Source organism: Eleutherodactylus coqui, chromosome 1 (genome assembly GCF_035609145.1).
Source record: "Eleutherodactylus coqui strain aEleCoq1 chromosome 1, aEleCoq1.hap1, whole genome shotgun sequence".
Classification (NCBI taxonomy): Eukaryota; Metazoa; Chordata; class Amphibia; order Anura; family Eleutherodactylidae; genus Eleutherodactylus; species Eleutherodactylus coqui.
This window is the reverse complement of record NC_089837.1, coordinates 483,327,766-483,349,424: the sequence shown is the minus strand read 5'-3', so window position 1 is coordinate 483,349,424 and position 21,659 is coordinate 483,327,766. Positions and strand designations below refer to the sequence as shown.

At 45.9% G+C, this 21,659-nt stretch overlaps 1 protein-coding gene across 1 annotated transcript; it reads left to right on the top strand.

Moving 5' to 3' along the window:
- The first annotated feature begins 711 nt into the window (after window positions 1-711).
- SPMIP11 (sperm microtubule inner protein 11) lies at window positions 712-21,429 on the top strand. The gene is made up of 4 exons (XM_066594065.1): window positions 712-820; window positions 5,733-5,840; window positions 10,715-10,859; window positions 21,185-21,429. The coding sequence occupies exons 1-4, from the start codon at window positions 721-723 to the stop codon at window positions 21,231-21,233; spliced, it is 402 nt and encodes a 133-aa protein (XP_066450162.1). The 5' UTR covers window positions 712-720; the 3' UTR covers window positions 21,234-21,429.
- Window positions 21,430-21,659: the final 230 nt, after the last annotated feature.

Here is a 21,659-nt window from a genome sequence, read left to right as displayed (position 1 = left end):
AGCCTCTGCGCATTTGCGCACCAGACGTCCCATAGGAGTCTATTGGAGCTGTGCAAATATGCACTCCATATCCACACAGTTGCGCAAATTAGCGGGAAAAGGAACATCTGGGACTAATTATGCTAAATAGCCATTTACATCGCTCTGTTCCGCGGCCACGTGAGAGCAAAAAAATACTGTGATATGCGCAAAACGCGCACGAAAGTAAATCGTTCACGGCGCAAATGTGCTGCGTTTACACGAGCATGCGTTCTGTGCATGCGTTCGTGTGAGTTCGCGCTAAATCTGCTGGTCATCCTGAGAAATAAACATCGAACTATCAGATCCCGGGCATTCCAGCGCCACACCTTGCCGTGCGGAATTTTGGGCGCGTTCCACGTCAAGAAGTGACATGGGATTAATACTAAAAATAATGTGACGCGGAAACCACGTAAAATCTGCGCCGCCGGGTGACGCTACGGTCAATTATAGTGCAAATATTGGGGATTTTATTGGATTTGCCATGGAAGATTCCCTCAGCGAGTCCTACCAGTGTGAGACCACCCTGTGTCCCCCATAACACTGCAGCATTGTGTCCTGAGGCAGACCCCCAACCAGCCATTGCCTCGGGACCCCCACAGGCTGCACCCTATCATCTACTACTACTACTACTACAGCCCGGCGGCGGCCTGCCGCTCGGTCTCCATGGCGACGGCTCAGTCCTGCGCGTCCAGTGCTGCCATGGTAACCGGAGACGCTTCTAGCTGGCTCAGCATGGCTTTCTTCGGGATCACAGGCCTCGGCTATCAGGATCCTTTCCAGGCCGCTCAAATCCCTGCAGGTGAGATCACACGGGGATCAGCCGGCAGCTTGTAGATGGGCATGAGGAGGACGGGGCTGTCTGCGGCCATGTACTGGATAGTAAGCATGGCAGCTCTGCTTCTACCTGCTGCTGTATTGTCAGTGGTATCTGTCATATAACCAGTGTGTCAGTGCTGTCCATGATATAATATACTCCTATAATATACATGGGGGGTCTTATACTCTGTGACATAGTAGCTGCACTCATTGTCAAGGAGTTGTCAGACTGGGAGGAAGCTGTCTCTGTGTGATTGTAAGGATGGCATCAGTGCAAAAGCATCATTTAGGGCGGCTTCAAACGATCGTATGCGCAATTATACTCGCCGGGAAGGGGCGTGGTTGTGCATGAATGGGGATTTTTTTGTTTCTTGTTGGGCTTTTCAAACTCTAGCTTGGGTACAAGATGTGATACGGAGGGCATGGAGGCTCTAGTACCCTGTGGTACCACCTCTAGCTTGGGTCTAAGATGTGATATGGGTGGGGCATGGAGGCTCTAGTACCATGTTGTACCGCCTCTAGCTTGGATACAAGATGTGATACAGGTGGGCATGGCTGCTCTAGTACCGTGTTGTACCGCCTCTAGCTTGGGTATAAGATGTGATACAAGCGGGCATGGAGGCTCTAGTACCCTGTTGTACCGCCTCTAGCTTGGATACAAGATGTGATACATGTGGGCATGGAGGCTGTAGTACCATGTTGTACCGCCTCTAGCTTGGATACAATATGTGATATAGGCGGGCATGGAGGCTCTAGTACCATGTTGTACCACCTCTAGCTTGGATACAAGATGTGATGCGGGCGGGCATGGAGGCTCTAGTACCCTGTTGTACTGCCTCTAGCTTGGATAAAATATGTGATACAGGTGGGCATGGAGGCTCTAGTACCATGTTGTACCGCCTTTAGCTTGTATACAAGATGTGATACAGATGAGCATGGAGGCTCTAGTACCATGTTGTACCGCCTCTAGCTTAGATACAAGATGTGATACAGGCAGGCATGGAGGCTCTAGTACCCTGTTGTACTGCCTCTAGCTTGGATACAAGATGTGATACCGGCGGGCATGGATGCTCTAGTACCCTGTTGTACCGCCTCTAGCTTGGATACAAGATGTGATACGGGCGAGCATGGAGGCTCTAGTACCCTGTTGTACCGCCTCTAGCTTGGATATAGGATTTGATATGGGCAGATATGGAGGCTCTAGTACCCTGTTGTACCAACTCTACCTTGGATACAAGATTTGATACAAGTGGGCATGGAGGCTCTAGCACCCTGTTGTACTGCCTCTAGCTTGGATACAAGATGTGATATGGGCGAGCATGAAAGCTCTAGTACCCTGTTGTACCATCTCTAGCTTGGATACGTGATGTGATACAGGCCGGAATGGAGGCTCTAGTACCCAGTTGTACCGCCTCAGGCTTGGATACAAGATGTGATACGGGCAGACATGTATGTATACAGGTTCTGTATGGCATCCTGCGGGCATATCGCTCCACATTTTCTGTAACTGAGCCTCTAGAGAGTGCAAACTCTTAGGCCATTCCCACATGACTGGAATTGAGTTGCGGATTCCGCTATGGTATGATCTGCGGTAATACATCATTCAGTCAAGTACCAGGGCTTACACAGTTCTGCTCACATTAGCGGGTCAGAATTGCATAATTTTCTTGTGGATAACAGAACGCAGGATGTTGTATTTTACTGCGGATATCTGTGACATAAAGCCCGTTGTGCTCTATGGTCGTAGATATATCTGCAGTCCATATACTATTACATTGTGTATGGTCTGCGGGTTACCCGTATAATTGTTAACCCTTTATTGACTAAGCCTGTTTGCGCCTTAGTCTCCAAGCCAAATGTTGGAAATCTGACATGTGTCACTTTAACATAGAATAACTCCGTAAAGGTTCTACATATCCAAGTGATTCTGACATTGTTTTTTTTCACCAAATATTGTACTTCATTTAGGTGGTAAAAATAGACCAAAAGAATTTGTGTATATTTACTAAAAGCGTCAAAATTGGGACAATTTTGAAAAAAATTGTCTTTTTTTTCACCTTTTCAACGGCAATATCTCAAATATGAGCAAACATACAGTTCACATTTTTGATGAGATATATATTTCCATCTGTTTATTTTATTCTGGATGCACATTTGAAAAACTTTCATTTTTTTAAAAACTATTTAGCAGATGTACAAATTTAACATTGATTATCAACATTTTGAGGAACACTTTCTTTTCCTGCACCAAGCCAAGATTGCAAAGGCTCATAGGTGTTAGAATGATAGATACCCCCACAAATGACTCCATTTTAAAACTACACTCCTTAATGTAGTCACTGAGGGGGTCAGGAGTATTTTGACCCCACATTTCCTTTTCAGGAGTTAATGCAATTTAGAGGAGAAAAAATAAAATTTCATATTTTTGCAAATGTCATTTTAAAGGCAGTTTTTTTTCCATAGTTTACTTGATAATAAGGATTTAAACCCCAAAACAGATCCCCCTGTTTGTCCTGTCTTCAGAAACATACCCATTGTGGCCCTAATCTTCTGTCTGGATGCACAATGGGGCCCAAAATGAAAGGAGTAATCGGTGGCTTTCAGAACATAGATTTTGCTTGAAGGCCTTTTAGGCCTCATTGCCCACTTGTAGAGCCCGTGAGCGGCCAAAACAACAGAGAACCCCCACAAGTGACCCCATTTGGAAAACTAGACCCCTTAATGCATTCATCTAGGGGTGTACTGTGTATTTTGATCCCACAGTTTTTAAATGAATCTAAGCAAAGCAGAAGAAAAAAAGTACGATTTTCATTTTTTTGTCAATTGTGTCATTTTAAACATGAAACTTGGCAAAAGCATAGATTATGTCATAAATAGGAAAGCTAATGGGTCCCAACTCGATTATTCAATTCTAGCACAAAAGAATTAGCATCCAAATTTTATGTTCAGATTCTAATTCTCTTACTTCCCGATGTCATAGAAACATGAAATTTGGCACGAGCATTGATTATGTCATAAATAGGAAAAGCTAATGGGTCCCAACTCGATTATTCAATTCTATGCGCAAAAGAATTAGCGTCCAAATTTTATGTACGTAATCTAGTTCTCTCACTTACTGATGTCATTTTACATAAAGGAAGCGTCGCATGGTTACCTCCACGTGGTGTTTCCTGGGTAACGCAGAGAACTATGCAAAATGGTGAACATATGTTTTTCCTCAGTATCTCTAAAGTAACCATGACTTCAGAAGATTTTCCGTGTGAACACCAGATAAACACCAGTACCAAATTAACTCGGGCGAAGCCGGGTATATCAGCTAGTCTTAGATAAAACTAATAATGTAATCTGTGTGGTATGCCCGAAGACAGGGGTAATTACGGGGGCCTGGTTAGGATGGGCACATGGGGCAATTAAACCTGGTATCCTTCCTCCTCCCATTCTTCTATTTGTTTTGGTTTTTTTTGTCCTCAGCGGCAGGGACAGGGTGTAAAAAGTGCCTCGGTGAGGCTTCATACGCTTGCTGACGTGCGGGGGTGTCAAACAGAAGGCGATCAATAAGCTGCTGCAACTGCAGGAATTCGAGCGTTCCCGGGGCTTCTTGTAAATCACGTATTACAGGTAGCGGTCTGTATAACGCCGGGCTCACACGGCCGTATGTGGATACCCAGCGGATCCCAGCTGTGAGCCCGGCCGTGGCCCTGCATAAATGCGCAGAACTGCATACTCACACAGGCAGTCATGCACAGTACACCTTTTTTTGTATTTCCCCCGCCGACGCTTAGCGATGACGCCGGTACCGGCAGCCCGTACACATTGTAGTTGCGTATGGGCTGTGGGTATATCTGCGACCATGGAGCACAATGGGCTGTATGTCACGGATATCCACGGTAAAATAGAACCTGCTGCTTTCTGTTTTCTGCGAGAGGATTCCGTAATTCTGATCCGCTAATGTGAGCGGAATTGTGTAATCCAGTGCGATTGATCTGCGTATTACTGCAGATCAAATGTATGCAGAATCCGCAATTCCTATCCGGTCGTTTGAGAATGGCCTAAGGTAGATCGCTACCTTTTTATCATGTGACTACTGACCGCTCAACGAGGCCGCCAGTCACTGCTCCAGGCTATCGGCGACCTTTTGGTTGCTGAGAGTAAGGAGATTTAAAATCTTTGCATAGAGTATACTTAGTACATGCGAATATAAACTTAGGCCGTATTTTCACGGGCAAGTGCGATATCAATATTGCACTCTTAAACACGCAATTTTTCTACAATTGCAAAGCGTTTTGCAAGAAAAACGCATCACATGACTTTACATGTTCGTTTCACATGCATGAAAAAAATAGCATGTTCCTCCAGTACTTTCAATAGTAAAAAAAATCGCTCTCGCAGGCGCATGCCAGTGTGATTCGATTTTTTTTCCCTGCCATAGGAATTAATGGGTGATATCTCCTAAAAATAAGACATGTTGCAATTATTTTTGTCGCTGCAAGAGAAACATCAGACACGTTAATAGACCTGCTGCAAGCAATGGGCTCAGTTTTAACCCTTTGCAATCCAATTTGTATCCTGGTTTTCCTAGGGGGCTTACTCTTTTTCTGCCGTTATACAACGGCGCTATCTGTTGGCTAAAGCCAGTACTGCATGAGGTGACACGTTGGATAGGCTCCGACAGCAGAGAGGCTGGCAATATACAGTAAGAGAACCCCGACGGGCGTCTTCCAACATCGGAGCTGTACAGCCTTAAATCATAATGTCTTCAGAGGTCAGACAATGGATTGGAAAGGGTTAATGTGAGTTTTGTGCGTCTCTAAATGTCCTTCTGACTGTGGGAAATATTGTTCTGTACGTCTGCCCTTTTGTGTGCAATTCTTAATAGTTTATAATTGATTTTGTAGGAGAAAATGTAAAAAATGGAACCACTCTTGCTCCTCTTGTCCCCACTTCTCCGTATATTAGTTATGGCAGGTATGAAGAAGTAATACGACGCCACCAAGATCTGAGAAGTAAGTATGTAGTGCTGATATACTGACTATTCAGATAGTGATTAGTGAATGCACATGTGTGGGGCAGCACACGTATAATATAGCTGTGAGCAGGGCCGGCCTTAGGTTGGATGGCACCACGGGTGGAAGGTTTTTTGCACCATTCCAAAAAAAAAAAGAAAACTATTACGCATATTATAAAGAGAGCACTTATAGACAGTCTGCTTGTAATCATGCTTCTACAGAAAGCAGCAAGATAGCAGCATACGACTCCAGAACTGAGCTCATAACATAAATACAGAACCAAGCACTGTATATGGATACAGCACCAGAACCAAGCTCATAAATACAGCACCAGAACCAAGCTCATAAATACAGCACCAGAACCAAGGTCAGGACATAGATATTAGAAAAAAGCTCATAGCACGTAAGGGCGGCTGCAGTCGACCGGATCCGATTCCGAATTTAACCCTGTTCGTGGCCGGCATCCACGTGTACCTGTCTTTTCTTCTTCTTTTCTGTACTGCGGATGGTCCACACTGCGAGCCATCGGACACGTGGAGTGCAGTTTCTTTTAAATCCCTGCTTTTCCCGTGCCGTCGCCAGGCGATGACGCGGGTGCCCGTGACCTTTCTGCAATGTCATTGTGGAAGGGCGCGGGTAGGACAGCTTCCATTGAGTTTAATGGAAGCTGTCCGCATGGAATCCGCACTAAAACAGAGCATGCTGCGACTTTTCCTTTGCGAGCAGAAAATCGCCATTGATTTCCGCTTGTGTACAGGAAAAACCGCATGCTATGGAAGGCATTAGCTGTGGAATCCGGAGGCGGACGCCTGCTCCGGATTCCACAATGCAAATCCAGCCATGTGCAGACGGCCTATCAAAGATACATGAACCAATATTAGTGCATAGATAATAAAACAAATCTACTAACATAGATACAGCACCAGAACCAAGCTCAGTACATAGATGTGCATAAATACAGCACCAAAACCAAGCTCAGTACATAGATACAGCACCAGAACCAAGCTTAGTACATAGATACAGAACCAGAACAAAGCTTATAACATAAAAACAGCACCAGAAGCAATCTCAGAACATATATACAACACTGGAACTAAGATAATAGTATAAATGCAGCACCAGAACTAAGTGCATAACATAGATAAAACATGAATCAAGCTCAGTACATAAATACAATACCAGAATCATGCTCAGTACAGACATACAGTAGCAGAACTAAGTGATTGTGTTGCGGGGGCACCAATGGCCTGACAGCTGCGCCTCAGAACATCAGAGGAGAGAAGGCAGAACCGGGAGGAGAATGATTCATGTAGCTCCATAAGAATCGCTGCTGCACAGATGGTCGGGCAGATCTAAGGGGGGCAGTCACCCCCAGCCCACATCCGACCAGTGCCTCCCTACAAGGTATTGCCCCCCTACTGGTCACATATAGCTAAGGCTGGCCACAGCTATGAGCTGAACGCTTGTTCTCCTGGACCCTCTGTAAGCATACCCAGCATGCCAGTTTATTGTCATAGGGTAGGGGGATATGTGGCATGCCAGTGCAAATCCTAACTTGAGCATCAACAAAAAGCCCGAAGGACCCCTTTCAGGGTGCGTTCACACACAGCTGATTTGCTGAGGATTTTGTCACAGATCTTGGTGCAGATCTGCAGCAGATTTCACCCCTTCGATTTGAATGCAATTGAATGGGTCAAAGCTGCTGCAGATCTGCAGCAAACTGCAGCAAAGCAGCGACATGTGAACAAACCGTAAGGCTGTCATTACCGGCATTACCCTGCAGAGGGCGTGTACAGCCTGCGTTCTAGCATGGAGTTATAGACCTGACATTCCCTTCACTACAATAACCTCCAACAGCGGAGATCAGAGAGGAGAAGGAATCTCGCATGCGCAATTGTGAGTCACTTTCTGGGATGCGGCCGGGCTGGCACGAGCGTGCGGTGACAGCGTATTATGTACACGGGTTTAGCGCATGTAATACGCCGCAACAAATCGCCATGGGCTCCCATGTTGCCGCTCACACCTATTGTGCGCACTAGAAAAATCGCAGCATGTTCTATCTTGACGTGTGCTATTCCCGCATACACGCCAAGATAGTGCATGGCGATTGGCGACACACAGCAAATACGCAATGTCGTAGCGTCCTTGCGGCATGCGTGTCTCTCGTGGGCGGCACTCAGCGAATTACGCTTGTGTGAGTCCGGCCTAATACTTTATACCGTATATTATGTCCAATACTCTGACTATAAAGACTGTAAAGACAGTTCTGTTTTAAGGGCTCCTTCACACTGGCGATCGCGATATCGGCAAGAAAATTTCAGCAAAATTGCGACTTTTCTCCCGCGATTTTTGAACGCCAGTGCTGCTTTTTCTCACAAAAACATGGCTGACACTTGCAGTTTTCTCACGCGTTTTTTAGCGCGAAAGTCAATAGGACTTGTTAAACTAATGTTAAAAACGCATTAAAAAAAATCACAAGATTATGCTTTGTGGTGTCAGTCACTCTTGCATCACGCAATTTTACTGTTTTACACGGCTACAAAATCTCATTTCCAATGGGTTCTTTCACATGAGGCTTAAGACTGGGTTCACATGGGGCAGAATTGCCGCGGAATGTCCGTGCAGACTTTCTACACGGAAATACCGCCCGCGTTTTAAATCGGGGGATTAGCCAGCAAAGTGGATGAGATTTGCAAAAATCTCATCCACACACTGTGGCCAATCCGTTTCAGGCCAAACCGCGCTGAAATTGACATGCGGCGTGGAACTCAAATCCATGGTATGCCAGTTCTTTTCCCGTTTCTGCGCCGGCCTCTTCCCTCTCTATGGGCAAAGATAGCTGCAGCGGAATGCCGACGGCATGCGCCATTTTTTAGCAGATATTGAACTAATTAACTTAATTGCCCATTTCAATGAATAGAAGAATGGCGCGTTTCTTCTTCACGCACAAATGCGCACGATATGCAAAAAGTGTAGTAAAACACGTACATGCAGACGCCTAAAAACATGAACGCGCATGTAATGTTAGCCTTTGGCCGGCCTCACACAGGCTTCTGTGTATTTGCGCACGCATGAGCACAGCGTTTTCGCTGAACGTTTTGGTTTTTTTGGAGCATGCATTGGTCTTCCCTAGCTACATTAAAAAAAAACAATCCATCAAGTAACGTAACGTTTCGTCTGCAGCTAAGGCAGTCAGTGCTTCCTGATCAGAGGTTCAAGTACCCCGCCTCCAGGAAGCCCTGGCTCTGATTGGTTCCCGAGTGCCACGGCTCAGCCACTCACTGCAGCGTTCAATGTATCTCTGTGTGCCAGCGCCTCTCCCCAAGGAGAGCACACAGAAGGGGTGCTATTCCCAATCATTGTTTTACAGACTTGGTAAAAAGTCATACATTGATTTGAAGGAATGCTGCCATCCAATAGGTGACGCTGCAGAGGTATTGTTTCATTTGCCTTGTTTTCAGATCTGAAGGAGAGACAACACACAGGCCTGTGACCCCCCCCCCCCCCCCCCCCAACACCAATTTAGAGATCCTAAAACTCACATTCCGTACCAGTGGACTAATTAAGTATTTACTTCTCTGCTCATCTTGTCTGGTATTGTTTTAAGTGCAAATTAATCCCGCTATGTCTGTGCTTTTTCATATATATATATGCAATTGATGTCAATGTATTCTATTCTCTGTGCGCGTTAATTTTGTGTGCACAAACGTGTGCAAGTTTGCCCGGGTGACACCAGCTTTAAAGGGACCCTCCGGTTTAAAGACAAAATTCCGTCCCGGAACAGGAGGTGGAGGAGGTACATTACCTGCTGTTGCCGTTCTTCCAATCCGCTGGTTCTGGGTCCTATTTTCAGCCATCCAAGATGGCCGACAGAATCTTCAGACTATCTAATCGCCACCATGCATCGGTAGTGTTAGACTACTAATGCATTATACCAGCTCTATGATTGGCCAGAGCTGCTCATGTGATCAGCACTGGCCAATCACTGCACAGTGTGCATTAGATAGTTAGAAAATTGCTGCAGCCATCCTAGATGAATGAAAACAGTTTCGGAAACTAGCGAATCAGAGAGCCGACACAGAGAAACAACTGCAGGTAATATAACCCCCTCCCCTTCCTGTTCTGGGACAGAATCTTCTCCAGAAGCTGGAGGGTCGCTTTAACAGTCTGTAAGTCCTTCTGCCTCATGTACACGGCACATAAGCATCTATGGGGGCCTCCTGTACCTTTCTATGCCTTCATACAGAGAGGGACTATCATTCCTTAAAGGGGTTGTGTGGTTTCAAGAAAAAACTTTTAAGGGCTGGCATGAGTTAAAACAAAAAAAATAAAGCATACTCTCCTGTCTTCACCCCCCATCCCCCTCCCCCCAGAATACAGCTAACTGGCTTCCGCTTCCTTGTCCTCCACCATCAGAAGTCAGATGACTGTTGCAGCCAATCAGAGGCCACAGTGTCGCGGTCCCAAACATCTGGATCTTGGCACCCTGGAGTGCTGATCGTAGGGTGTGGAAGGTGATTGGGGGTCCACCAATCTGCAGAATGAGACTCCCATGTCCTGTTCTGCCTGTCACTGCGGGGGTCGCTTATCCTCTCGCAGTGGCATCAGTATGAAGGCGATCAGCGCTCTAAGCATTTCAATGGGGCTGACGGAAATACACAAGTCGGTGACTTTTTGGCCAAAGTAGATGACTTTTTTGCATACTTCCTGTATGGACCCATCTATTCCTTCGTAAGAACCAAAACCCTCCCACATCTCCACACAATTATATAGTATCAGGGAGGACAAGTTATATGTTGTTACTTTGTGTCACATTTGCTGCTTTTGTAACTAAAGTGTTATCGTATTCAAGAATGTTTTTTTTGTTTTAGCCCCTAAACAAACTCAGAAAATCCCTTTGACCACCGCTCAACAGTACGGCTGGTGGCTGCCACAAGACCCCAAGGAGAAGCCTGAAAATGTTTACCCTTGGATACAGAGCAGCCGATACCCCATGATCAACAGTCCCATGACAAGGTGAGTACAAAAGGATATGTCCATGAAAGATCTCTAATCCGAAATAACTAGAAATGTAGACTTCCAGGGGGTAACGAAAGCGAATAGTTTCCCATAGTAGTAAGAAAGTTTCCAATTACCTGTTCCAATGCTGTTGTTGTCTGTCGCAGCAGGTGCCACCCAATGGTGTCATCACTCACCGCTTTGGTCCTGCCTCGTCTTTAGAGCAAATTACATATGAGAGAATGTTAACCTCAGCCATATAAAACTCCACACAGAGATACAAATACATAATCATACAAACAGTACACGTTTTAGAGAATGCGAAAAATCATAGTGCCCCAAAGTGGAGAGGAAAGTTGGCTCAAAGTAGCATTTTGTTGGGCAAGTCTCTCCAATGTCACGGGGAAGGCAGTTGTGTCATATGAACTTGCTCAGAGCTACATATCAAGGGCATGAGAGTCACCTGAGGCTCAATGGCACTCAGTTGGACACCGGGCCTCTAGATTCTTGATTCTAGATTAGGCTCTTGGTTTCCCTTAATGCTTCTGATCATCTCAGTCTTCTGGCATATTAGATGACCCGCTACGTGGTTGCGACAACTTGGGTTCTTCACTATGTTTCCAGGTACTAATTGTAACCTTGATTTGTGGGCTCATCTACATTCTTGATCATAAAGTTTCTTTTTGTTACTTTTAGGGTTCGTTCGCAGTATTTCCACATCAAAAAGCAGGGGATTCCTGCAAATCAGCTGATCCTCCGGACTGCTGTCAGTGCAGCAAGGTTGGGCATCTGCATTGATCGGCAGGGCCGGAAATGTAATAGATGACTTCACTCCTATTGAAATTAATGGGAGCAATGCCTTCTGGCTCTGACCACAATGATGAGCCGGAAATGTGATAGAAGGTATTGATCCAATTGATTTAATTGGGAACTAAGCAGTCTATTACACTTCCAGCCTTGACCACAGATGCGGATGAATGGCCCTTTTGCACTGACAGTGGGCCAGAGAATCAGCTGATCAACGGGTATCCTGAGTGGTAGACCCCCTCTGAACAACTATTGATGATCTATGCTGAGGATAGGTCATCAATTGCAAATTCCCAGAAAAACCCTTTAAACCAGGGAGTTCCCAGACTCCATGCCCACTTTAACTACCAAGTGTGGCAACCCTAAATTCCAGCCATGAATCCTACTGCAATACCGTTGCTGATGAATATGCAGGATTTAGAGGAACATTAGAAGAATGGAGATTAGACCATGACAACCTGCTGATGATGATTTCAGACTTTTTCATATTTATAGTACGCCTGAATTTTCTAAATTGGATCTGCAAAAAGATTACTATCCAAATAAGATGGAAAATTAATGAAAAGTGACCTTCGACACATGGGGGGGCAAACACCCCAAAACAGCTGTCTGTGTATGGTTTTCTGGCTTAATTTCCTATTCCCAATCATTGTTTTAAAGACTTGTTTAAAGAGTCGTACATTGATTTGAAGGAATGCTGCCATCCAATAGATGGCGCTGCAGAGGTATTGCTCCATCTTCATAATTTGCATATATTACCCAGAGGAGCATGCATGGACTTTTAGGTCTCCTCACCCACTTCCTAGGTGTCTCCACACCCCTTCTGGGTGCTCTCCTTGGGTAGAGACGATGCCCTGCCGACCCACTCACCTCCTAGGTGTCTCCACACCCCTTCTGGGTGCACTACTTGGGAAGAGACGATGCCCTGCCGACCCACTAACCTTCTAGGTGTCTCCACACACCTTCTGGGTGCTCTCCTTAAGAAGAGACGACACCCTTCTGACCCATGGGCAGAATTAACATGCATTATTACACCCCAGCAGTTTTCCAATATCCTGTCAATTAAATTTTCTGGACTTATCACGACGATGACCACCATGCTTTCTAAGATCTTCAGTTCCATTGCAGGTACATGAGGTCTGTTTGTAGAGGCCCTTTAAAGGCTTTCATTGGGCTAACGGAGGTGGCAGAGTATTGTCCCGAAGTCTATATTTCTGGCCCCTCCATAGATATCATACATGTCATGTCTTTTGTGTGGATGTACTGTGCAAACTGTCTAGTCTCTTGTTATGTGTATTGCACAGCTGCAGCATATGAGAGGTTAATGTCTGAATGTTATTGGGATATGTCTGGAAAAGTATCAATATATGTCCTGTCACATGGTATGCTAGAGGCTATGAGTATGAGTGTTTGAGAGCAAGGAGTAGCCTTCTTCAGTCAGTCCATCCTCTTCAACAGTAGAGAGTGGAATGGAGTGCTGGCCACATGGGGGTACCTTCAACCCTCATGTGGTGAAGAGTGATGGAGGAGAAAGAGAGGTACCTTAGAGGTCCCCAATGCCAGGAACCATTTGTGAGAGAGCGAGTGAGAGAGAAGAGAGGAGTCTGCCATGCAGAGATGTAAGTCCTGAGTCAAGTGAGTGTCTGTGGAGTGCTTCTACCCCTATCCTCCTCCAGAGTGTTCCCCTTCCAGGAGCGGTACCTTACAGATAATGTGGACTGTAGGACCGATATCATCCCTGACCTCAAGTCTACTGTCCTACCTGCACTGGTGTGTAATAAGCTGTACACTGTCAAGCTGCAAGTTAAGTTTTCCAGCCCCTGTCCGTTTCCAGGGACTGAGGTACTAAAAGTTAATTGCGTGTGGACTTCCTTTCATTTCTCCGCTGAGGATCATATCGGCGTGTAAGGAACGGTGGTGTCACGCGTGACAAGTCTATAGTCCACCACACTTATATAGGTAATCGCTGTCCCCGCATTGCCAGGAAGAGGCCTAGCGGTACTTGGGCCGAGGTTTTGTGCACCGCTCCGGGGAGAAGCATAGTAAGAGTCACCGTGACAAGTGCCAACTCTACCCTCCCAGCTCCTCAGCGCGGGCCTCGTGTCTAGGTGGTCGCTGGGACACCACAGCAGCACTTGCTTAAAGGGGTTGTCCCGCGGCAGCAAGTGGGTCTATACACTTCTGTATGGCCATATTAATGGACTTTGTAATGTACATTGTGCATTAATTATGAGCCATACAGAAGTTATTCACTTACCTGCTCCGTTGCTAGCGTCCTCGTTCCCATGGAGCCGACTAATTTTCGGCGGCTAATGGCCAAATTAGCCGCGCTTGCGCAGTCCGGGTCCCCTTCTTTTCTGAATGGGGCCGCTCGTGCAGGATGCCGGCTCCGTGTAGCTCCGCCCCGTCACGTGCCGATTCCAGCCAATCAGAAGGCTGGAATCGGCAATGGACCGCACAGAAGCCCTGCGGTCCACCGAGGGAGAAGATCCCGGCGGCCATCTTCCGCAGGTAAGTAAGAAGTCACCGGAGCGCGGGGATTCAGGTAAGCGCTCTCCGGTGTTCTTTTTTAACCCCTGCATCGGGGTTGTCTCGCGCCAAACGGGGGGGGGGGGGGGGGGGGTTGAAAAAAAAAACAACCCGTTTCGGCGTGGGACAACCCCTTTAACCCCTCCAAGCGGGATACCGTTGTGGGGTTCCCAGGCCATTCTATGCACAGTAAACCCCGGTTGTGTGGCAGCTGATGCTGCAGTGGGCTGAGGCGCAGTACCCTCAAATTTGAACAGGTACGTATAGGTGAGACAGCCTAAAGTCATGGCTGGCAGCACAGGTGCATAAATGAGGTCCAAGCTATAGGACAGGGCAGGTCAAAGCAGAGTCCAGGAAACACAGCTGAGGTCATAGAGCACAGAAGTCAGGAATGTCAGAACTAGTTAATATCAGGAACACACTAACGGGAGGGGGGGGGGGGGGGGCTTTATCACTACGGTAGGAGACCAATTACTTTAGCATCCTTCATAGGGGAAGAATGCCTAATATAGCAAAGAGATGCAGGTGATTGGCTGGAGAAGTATTAGGGGAGCACGTGCTAGCCCTTTAAGAAATGAGCAGTGGAGAAGCGCACGACATGCAAAAGGCAACCTGGACAGGTGAGTGACCACGCCATTCTGTGACCGCTTGAGACTTACTTGGCTTTGTGTTCTCTCAAGAAGTCACTATTTCAGTTACCAGAGTTCCTGCATGAGAAAACCACATGGACTGTACTTTAGCCTTTTTTAGGAGAATATATAATGTAATGAAAATCACATGTCCTCCCAGAAGGCAGAGATGACGCTGGCTCAAGCTGATCATGTGATGCTGTGTTGATGCATAATGTGTTTTCTGTGGAGTGGCCCTTTAAAAAATTCCTAATGTTTTGTTTTTACCACCGCTATGCTGACCTATAGCACTTTTGAGGAGTTTGGAAACACTTCATGTTTCAAACAAGTCACTAGTCAGACCGTATTCACACAGCCAAGAGTGAGTTACATCTGAGACTCCCAGGTGCAGCTTATATCGCACATCCCACGTCTGTGTGCTGTCCAATGCGTGGGATACTGCAAGTTGACATGTCATAATCGGATCAGTATAGGACGTGCAGGGAGTGTGATTCGCTAACTCAGGCGGCATCAGCCAATCACAGCCGTTCAATAATGTCATTGAATGGCTGTGATTGGCTGACGCCGCGTGAATTAGCCAATCACAGCATTAGCTTTCTGGAGGCGGGGATTTCAAGCAATGCTCTGTCGGGGACGTGGAGGGAGCGACACCCTGCAGCAGTGCCGCAGAACACCGGGGGAGATGAGTACTGCTTTTTTTTTTATTCCCGGTGTATAAGGCAACAGTTGGGGGATCGTCTTATACGCCCAGTCGCCTTATACGCCGGAATATACAGTACATATCAATTCTAAGATTTAAGCATTACAGTATCCGATTTAGTCAGTCAGAAGGCTGAGCTGTGATCTCCTCTATTATAGTTGTGTGATCATCATCAGTAACTGTGGTAGGAGTGCCAGTGTCCCTCTATAGGCAGTTTCTGTGGTAGATCCATGTATTAGTATCACACAGACTGAGAAACTGACTTAATTTGAGAGCACATAAATATCCCATATATATGGGATAGCCATATGATGAACAGAAAAAAATAAATTGCTCCGTATTTGCACGACCGTAATGTGTTTACATCCATGTGAATGAGCCTTAATAGTGACCGCAGTAGTAATAGTGACCCCGATAGCGGACCCCAGTAGTAATAGTGACCCCTATAGTGGCCCCAGTAGTAATGAGACCCCAAGAGTGGCCCTAGTAATAGCGCCCCCCATAGTGGCCCCTATAGTGGTCCTAGTAGTAAAAGTGCCCCCCATAGTGGCCCTAGTAGTAATAAAGACAACCATAGTGGCTCCAGTAGTAAATGTGCCCCCCATAGTGGCCCCAGTAATAATAGTGCCTCCCATAGTGGGCCTAGTAGTAATAGTGGCTCCAGTAGTAATAAAGATACCCATAGTGGCCCCAGTAGTAATAGTGACCCCTATAGTGGCCCCAGTAGTAATAAGACCCCAATAGTGTCCCCAGTAATAATAGTAGCCCCTATAAGGGCCCTAGTAGTAATAGTGTCTCTCCCTAGTGGCTCCAGTAGTAATAATGTTCACTATATTGTTTGACACGTATGATCTAATGTATCCATGTAAGCTTCAGATCTAAAAGGGTAGAGCTGGAGTAAAGTAGGCTTATAGATCCACATTATCCCTTAAACGGGTTGTCTGAGTATTTTTTGTTTTTTGTTAAAACCCTGTTCCCCATGCAGTAAAATAACTAACCAGCAGATCCCTACTGTGTCCCGCGCTGCTGTTCCCAATCTCCCGCCTTATGTCATGATTACAAGCTGCCCAGCCTGTTTATGGGACGTCACAGGCTGCTGCAGCCAATGACAGAGCTCAGCGATGGATCACTGAGCTCTGTTATTGGCTACAATAGCCTGTGATGTTCTGTAAACAGGTGGGACTGCAGCCTGTAAACAGACAACTGGAGCGGAGGACTGAGCAACGGCGTAGGAAATGCAGAGAACAGGGAGAGATGAGTATATGTTGGTTAGTTATGTTACTGTATGGGGAATGGGGTTTTAACAAAAAAAAAAAACCTACTGGGACAACCCTTTAAATGTATGTAAATCCTCATATATTTTTATACAGAGTGCTAATATATAAAAAAGCATCTGCTGCTAATGAATATGTAGTAATCTGTGTAGAGCTGCATTTGTTACAATGGATCCGTCTTACCCTGCTGCTAATGAGCAGCTTCAGTGCAATTCTCCATGTTCCGACAGGCAATGCACTGGTTAATATTGCCTGCCTACGCCCTTGCTGAATATGTATTCATCCCCGGCTGTCCACTCGGTTACAGCTCCGCCACTGATCTGACGCCCAGAACTCTAAATAATTCATTCCCAGTGAACTATGTTCATGAATTATAGAACAGCTTTGTGGGTTATTGTCATGAGTGAGGACCCGCGAATATCACTCGGTTGCCACCAAGAACCCTTCGCTCCAAGCCAATGAGCAGAATACACAAAGAAGGAGTCTACAATGTGTTTTATGGTGCAAATATTTGCAGAATGTATTAAAAAACATATTTCCGAAGTGTTTAGTGATATTTCTAAGGTTATCTTCTGCTGCGGTCAGCAGATCAATGAGGTGTCTTCGCCCCCCAAGTACTCAGTCTGCAGGCCATATGTGTTTCCAGGGAGTAGAGTTGACATTGGGGTCCATTCAGATGGCCGTATATTTGGGCCATGTGCTGTCCGTATATCCCACAGGTGGATGACTAAGCAATTGGTCTTCTACTGCCATTTGTGGTAAAGCTCCTGTTTGTGGACATCCTGGTTTTGATTCCTGCCTGATCCTTGACTACTCTGACTTCTCTACCCCCTGACCTCGGCTCTGATAAATGGACTACATTATTGCTCGCTGCCCACAACGACCTTCTGTTTGGACCTTGTTATTGGTACTATGCTGGCAGCACCGACCATTGCTGTTTTTGGATCAGCGCCTGTTCACACCATCAGGTACCGCGCCTCAGCCCAGTGACGTGTCAGCAGCCACATAACCAGGACTATCTGTGTGAGTTACAGCTTGGGTACCCTGCAGCAAAGATCGTATCCCGCTGGGAAGGGTCAAGGATGAAAATCGGAGCTCCCCAAGTTCTGCCTCCTCAGGTAGCCCAAAGTCAAACCCGTGTGTGGCAAGGTGGATCCATATCCATCTGCCTGACAGATTGAAGCAGAGAATCATTTATAGGGTAGGTCTAGTTTATAGAACCCATTCTAAGACACCCTAATAGGGAATACTGAGTTAATATAGAGGATGTCCTCTTCCGGGATCCTTATCACTTGGCCAGAGTGGAGAACAATCACAAAGAGCGTCTCCCTGGAGGACCCGGCCTGTTCTGCATTACACACTAAACCTGTTGATTTGATACACTGTGTAATGCTTAATTTCCCCTGTGGTGGCGCTGCAGGGAAACGAAATACTCACTGCCAGATTTCCTGCCAATTGACAGCTGATCGCCAGAGGACACTTTGTGAACTGCTTATTGTCAAAGGATCCTAACAAGCAGCGTTTGTCCAAAGCAGACAAGACATTTTAACAACTTAACATAACAGGACCAAGAAGTAACACAGAAAGGTGAACTGTTTCCTGGCCACCTTAGCCATAGCCTGAACCCTCCAGGCGTGTCTGAGTCAGAGATCCCACATCCAACAGACCTCCATCCTGTGGATATGCCATAATTGTATAAGAGGGAAGCATCCCTTTAAGGCGCATACTTGTTGTGTGTGTGTGAGTTGCGCCCAAGAGGCTCGGGCACAACTCACATCGGACACCCCTGTCTGTATGCCATCTGATACATGGACTGCCACACATTGTCACGCTTTTGCATGTCCTAATTCTCATCCGTTATACGGACAAGAATAGGACAGATAATGAGGTTTTTCACTGGGACCATTGGTCAGCCTGAAAAGTCTGTTGTGTCCATAGCCCCATAGGCGATAATGGAGCCATTTTTTGTAACCCCAGACAACCCCTTTTATGCTCTATTCGGACTTGTTTCATTGCAGTTGTTCTGTAATTCTAGCCTTCTATTTGTGGACTAGAAGGTTCAGGATGGACAATGTTGTGTGTTGCTCTCAGAATGTGGGAGGGCTGCAGTGCATGGGGCTGCGAGGAGGCACAAAAAGTCAACTTAATGACTCGGACTTACTTTTAGACTTCTCCATATAGAGGCGTAACTTGAAGCTCCTTCTCCATCCACCACTGCTGGAAGTTAGGTGATCGCTGTGGCCAATCAGAAGCCACAGTGAACTCCTGGCATCATGGTGCCCTGGATGCAGAGGCGTAACTTGAAGCTCCTGGGCCCCAATGCAAAACCTGGAACGGGGCCCCCAACTATAATGCTTTATTCATAGTACTGGGCTCCCTATATGGACTAAAGAGGCCTTATGGGCCCCCTAAGCGTCCTGGGCCCGGGTGCAACCGCATCCCCTGCATCCACTATAGTTACGCCCGTGACTCCATATACTTCCTCCATGTCCAGTGCCCAACTCCTTTACTACAGATTCCCTATTATCCATTTTGCCAAAATCGTGCAAACTTATTTCTGCCACTAAGGATTCCCAACCTCGAGAATAGAAAGTGTGTACAAGGGCATTACCTGATACTACTGGAACTGGGTAAGTTGTGCAGCTGCATATCCCCCCCACCCCCCAACCCCTTTGCCATCCGTCACCCTGTCTGTGGCATGATAGCTTTTAGATTGAACGATTATCGTTCAAAAACCTGTTCAAACAAGCGAAAGAGAACGATAATCGTTCAGTCTGCGCGCCAATGACGAAGAGAATCGCTCACTTTTCACTCGTCATTCATTTTCTGCAGGCATTAACATCATTGTCGGCTCATTCACTTACTCTTGGGTTTAACCAGCGCTCGTTCATTCGTTCTCAGTCACTCATACAGCAAATGTGAAAAACTGAACGATTTCTCGCGTGAACGAGCCAATGATGTATAAACAGAGCGAACAAGCGAAGGATACAGCGGCGACGTCACTCGCTCGTACAAATAATAAATCGGCTCTTCTAAAAGGACCATAAAAATTGTCATTCACCTGGTAATTATCTGCATTCTTCTTTATGTTTGTATGTTCAGTTATACATGTATGTAGGGATCATGTGTTGTGTGTAAGGGCTTCTGTATTTGCATGTGTTTTCGCGATTGTAAAATATACGTGCGCAATCTGCAGAGAATAGAATCCATCGATGTCAATGGGTTCGTTCTCATAAACGTGTTTTTCACGCACGCGAACCTGCTGTATCTTTCTGTGTATTGTGCAGCAAAGGAACCCCAAAGAAGTCTATGGGAGATGCGCAAATACGCCCGCAAGTGCACAATACGCAGCCCTATTCTGTAAAACAAACACATCTGGACCTCATTAGGCTAATCAGCCTTTTAAATTAGGGTGGGGGTGCTTTGCGCACACATGTGAACAGGCTCTGCGTGTGCAGAAGGTACAGGACTATTCGCCAGTATGAACATAAATCTACCTCGTTCACAGTACAAATGCGTTGCACAATTGCGCATACGGTCGTCTGAATTAGCCCTCACTCTGTATTGGAGGTGTGCTGTATGTGGTGTGAGCCCATGTGTGTGCTGACTGCTCTCTGAGCACCATCTGCGGCTGGCATACACGGTGAAAGGAACATCGGGGGTTAATAATGCAGTGAGAAAAATCTGCAGACAGCGCGTCACATTCTAATATGGAAGCGGCTGAATTGCTTTTGCTCAGGTGTGTGGGAGGAGGAGGAGGAGGAGGCGGCATCTATTTGCCATTTTCAAGTGTTGGAAGCCATGAAAATGTTCAAGAAACAATGTGATTGTCCTCAGTAAGATCAACCAAGTAATCTTGTAGATGTGATATCTGTTAATGGCTAACAAAAATACATGATGTTACAGCGAGCTTTCAAAACAACTAAGGATTCTTCATTAGGCATATTTGACTGATGAAGAACCCTAAAGTCTTGAAAGCTTGCTGTAACATCATTTCTCTTTGATAGCCAATAAAAAGTATCCTCTCTACAAGATGACTTGTTTCTCTTGCTGGGAACAATCCCATCTCGTTCTACTGGTAACACCGTACTAAACTTTTAGCTTTTTATCAAATGTTCACGTTTCATAAGTATGGGACGTAAGTGACAGTGTAAGCAATCAGTGAGTCACTGGTCTGCAGGTAACGGAGCGAGGGGCGCTGACAAAGTGCTCAGTATTCTGCTACTTTCTTCTAACTTCCTAACAACATAGTAGTCCATCGTTCTTCTATCTGCAGCAGCGGCTTCAGCTCTTTAGCATAAAATAAAGATCACATGTAGTCAAATAAAAGCAATATATAATCTCTTGTTTATGGGATATAAATGTCTTTTTATGGTTGGACTCATCGTTTTTTATCTTTTTCAGGTTTGTGGATCAAATGGCAATAACTAATAAAGAATTCCACTTGTTCTGAGCCGCCGCAGATCTGGTAGACCACAGTGGCCAACACTTCTTCCGTCATTTGCCTGAAGTGCCATCTGATCTGAAAGCTTCCTACATATTCCTTAGTGCTTTACGGATAGTAATCATCTGTTGACTAGATGGAAAGTATCATGATTTATTCGATTAGTATCAGACCTGATAATAAAAGATAACTTTGTTACCTGCAATCGTGTGATTCTCCACGTATGTTTTGGTTATCTTCCATGCTGAAGTCTTTCAACTAATCCGCGGTTATCACCATATAAGAAGAAGATCCAAGGCAATGGAAGTATCTGGATAGGTATCGGTTGTCATTAGAGATGAGCGAACGTACTCGGTAAGAGCGATTTCGCAATCGAGCACCGCAATTTTCGAGTACTTCACTACTCGGGTGAAAAGTACTTGGGTGCGCTGTGGG

Excerpts from the sequence above, each read along its gene's own strand:
- SPMIP11 (XM_066594065.1), top strand. The coding sequence starts at position 721 with ATGGTAACCGGAGACGCTTCTAGCTGGCTCAGCATGGCTTTCTTCGGG. Across the intron at positions 821-5,732 it reads GGCCGCTCAAATCCCTGCAG|GAGAAAATGTAAAAAATGGA; the intron begins GTGAGATCACAC and ends TTGATTTTGTAG. Across the intron at positions 10,860-21,184 it reads ATCAACAGTCCCATGACAAG|GTTTGTGGATCAAATGGCAA; the intron begins GTGAGTACAAAA and ends TATCTTTTTCAG.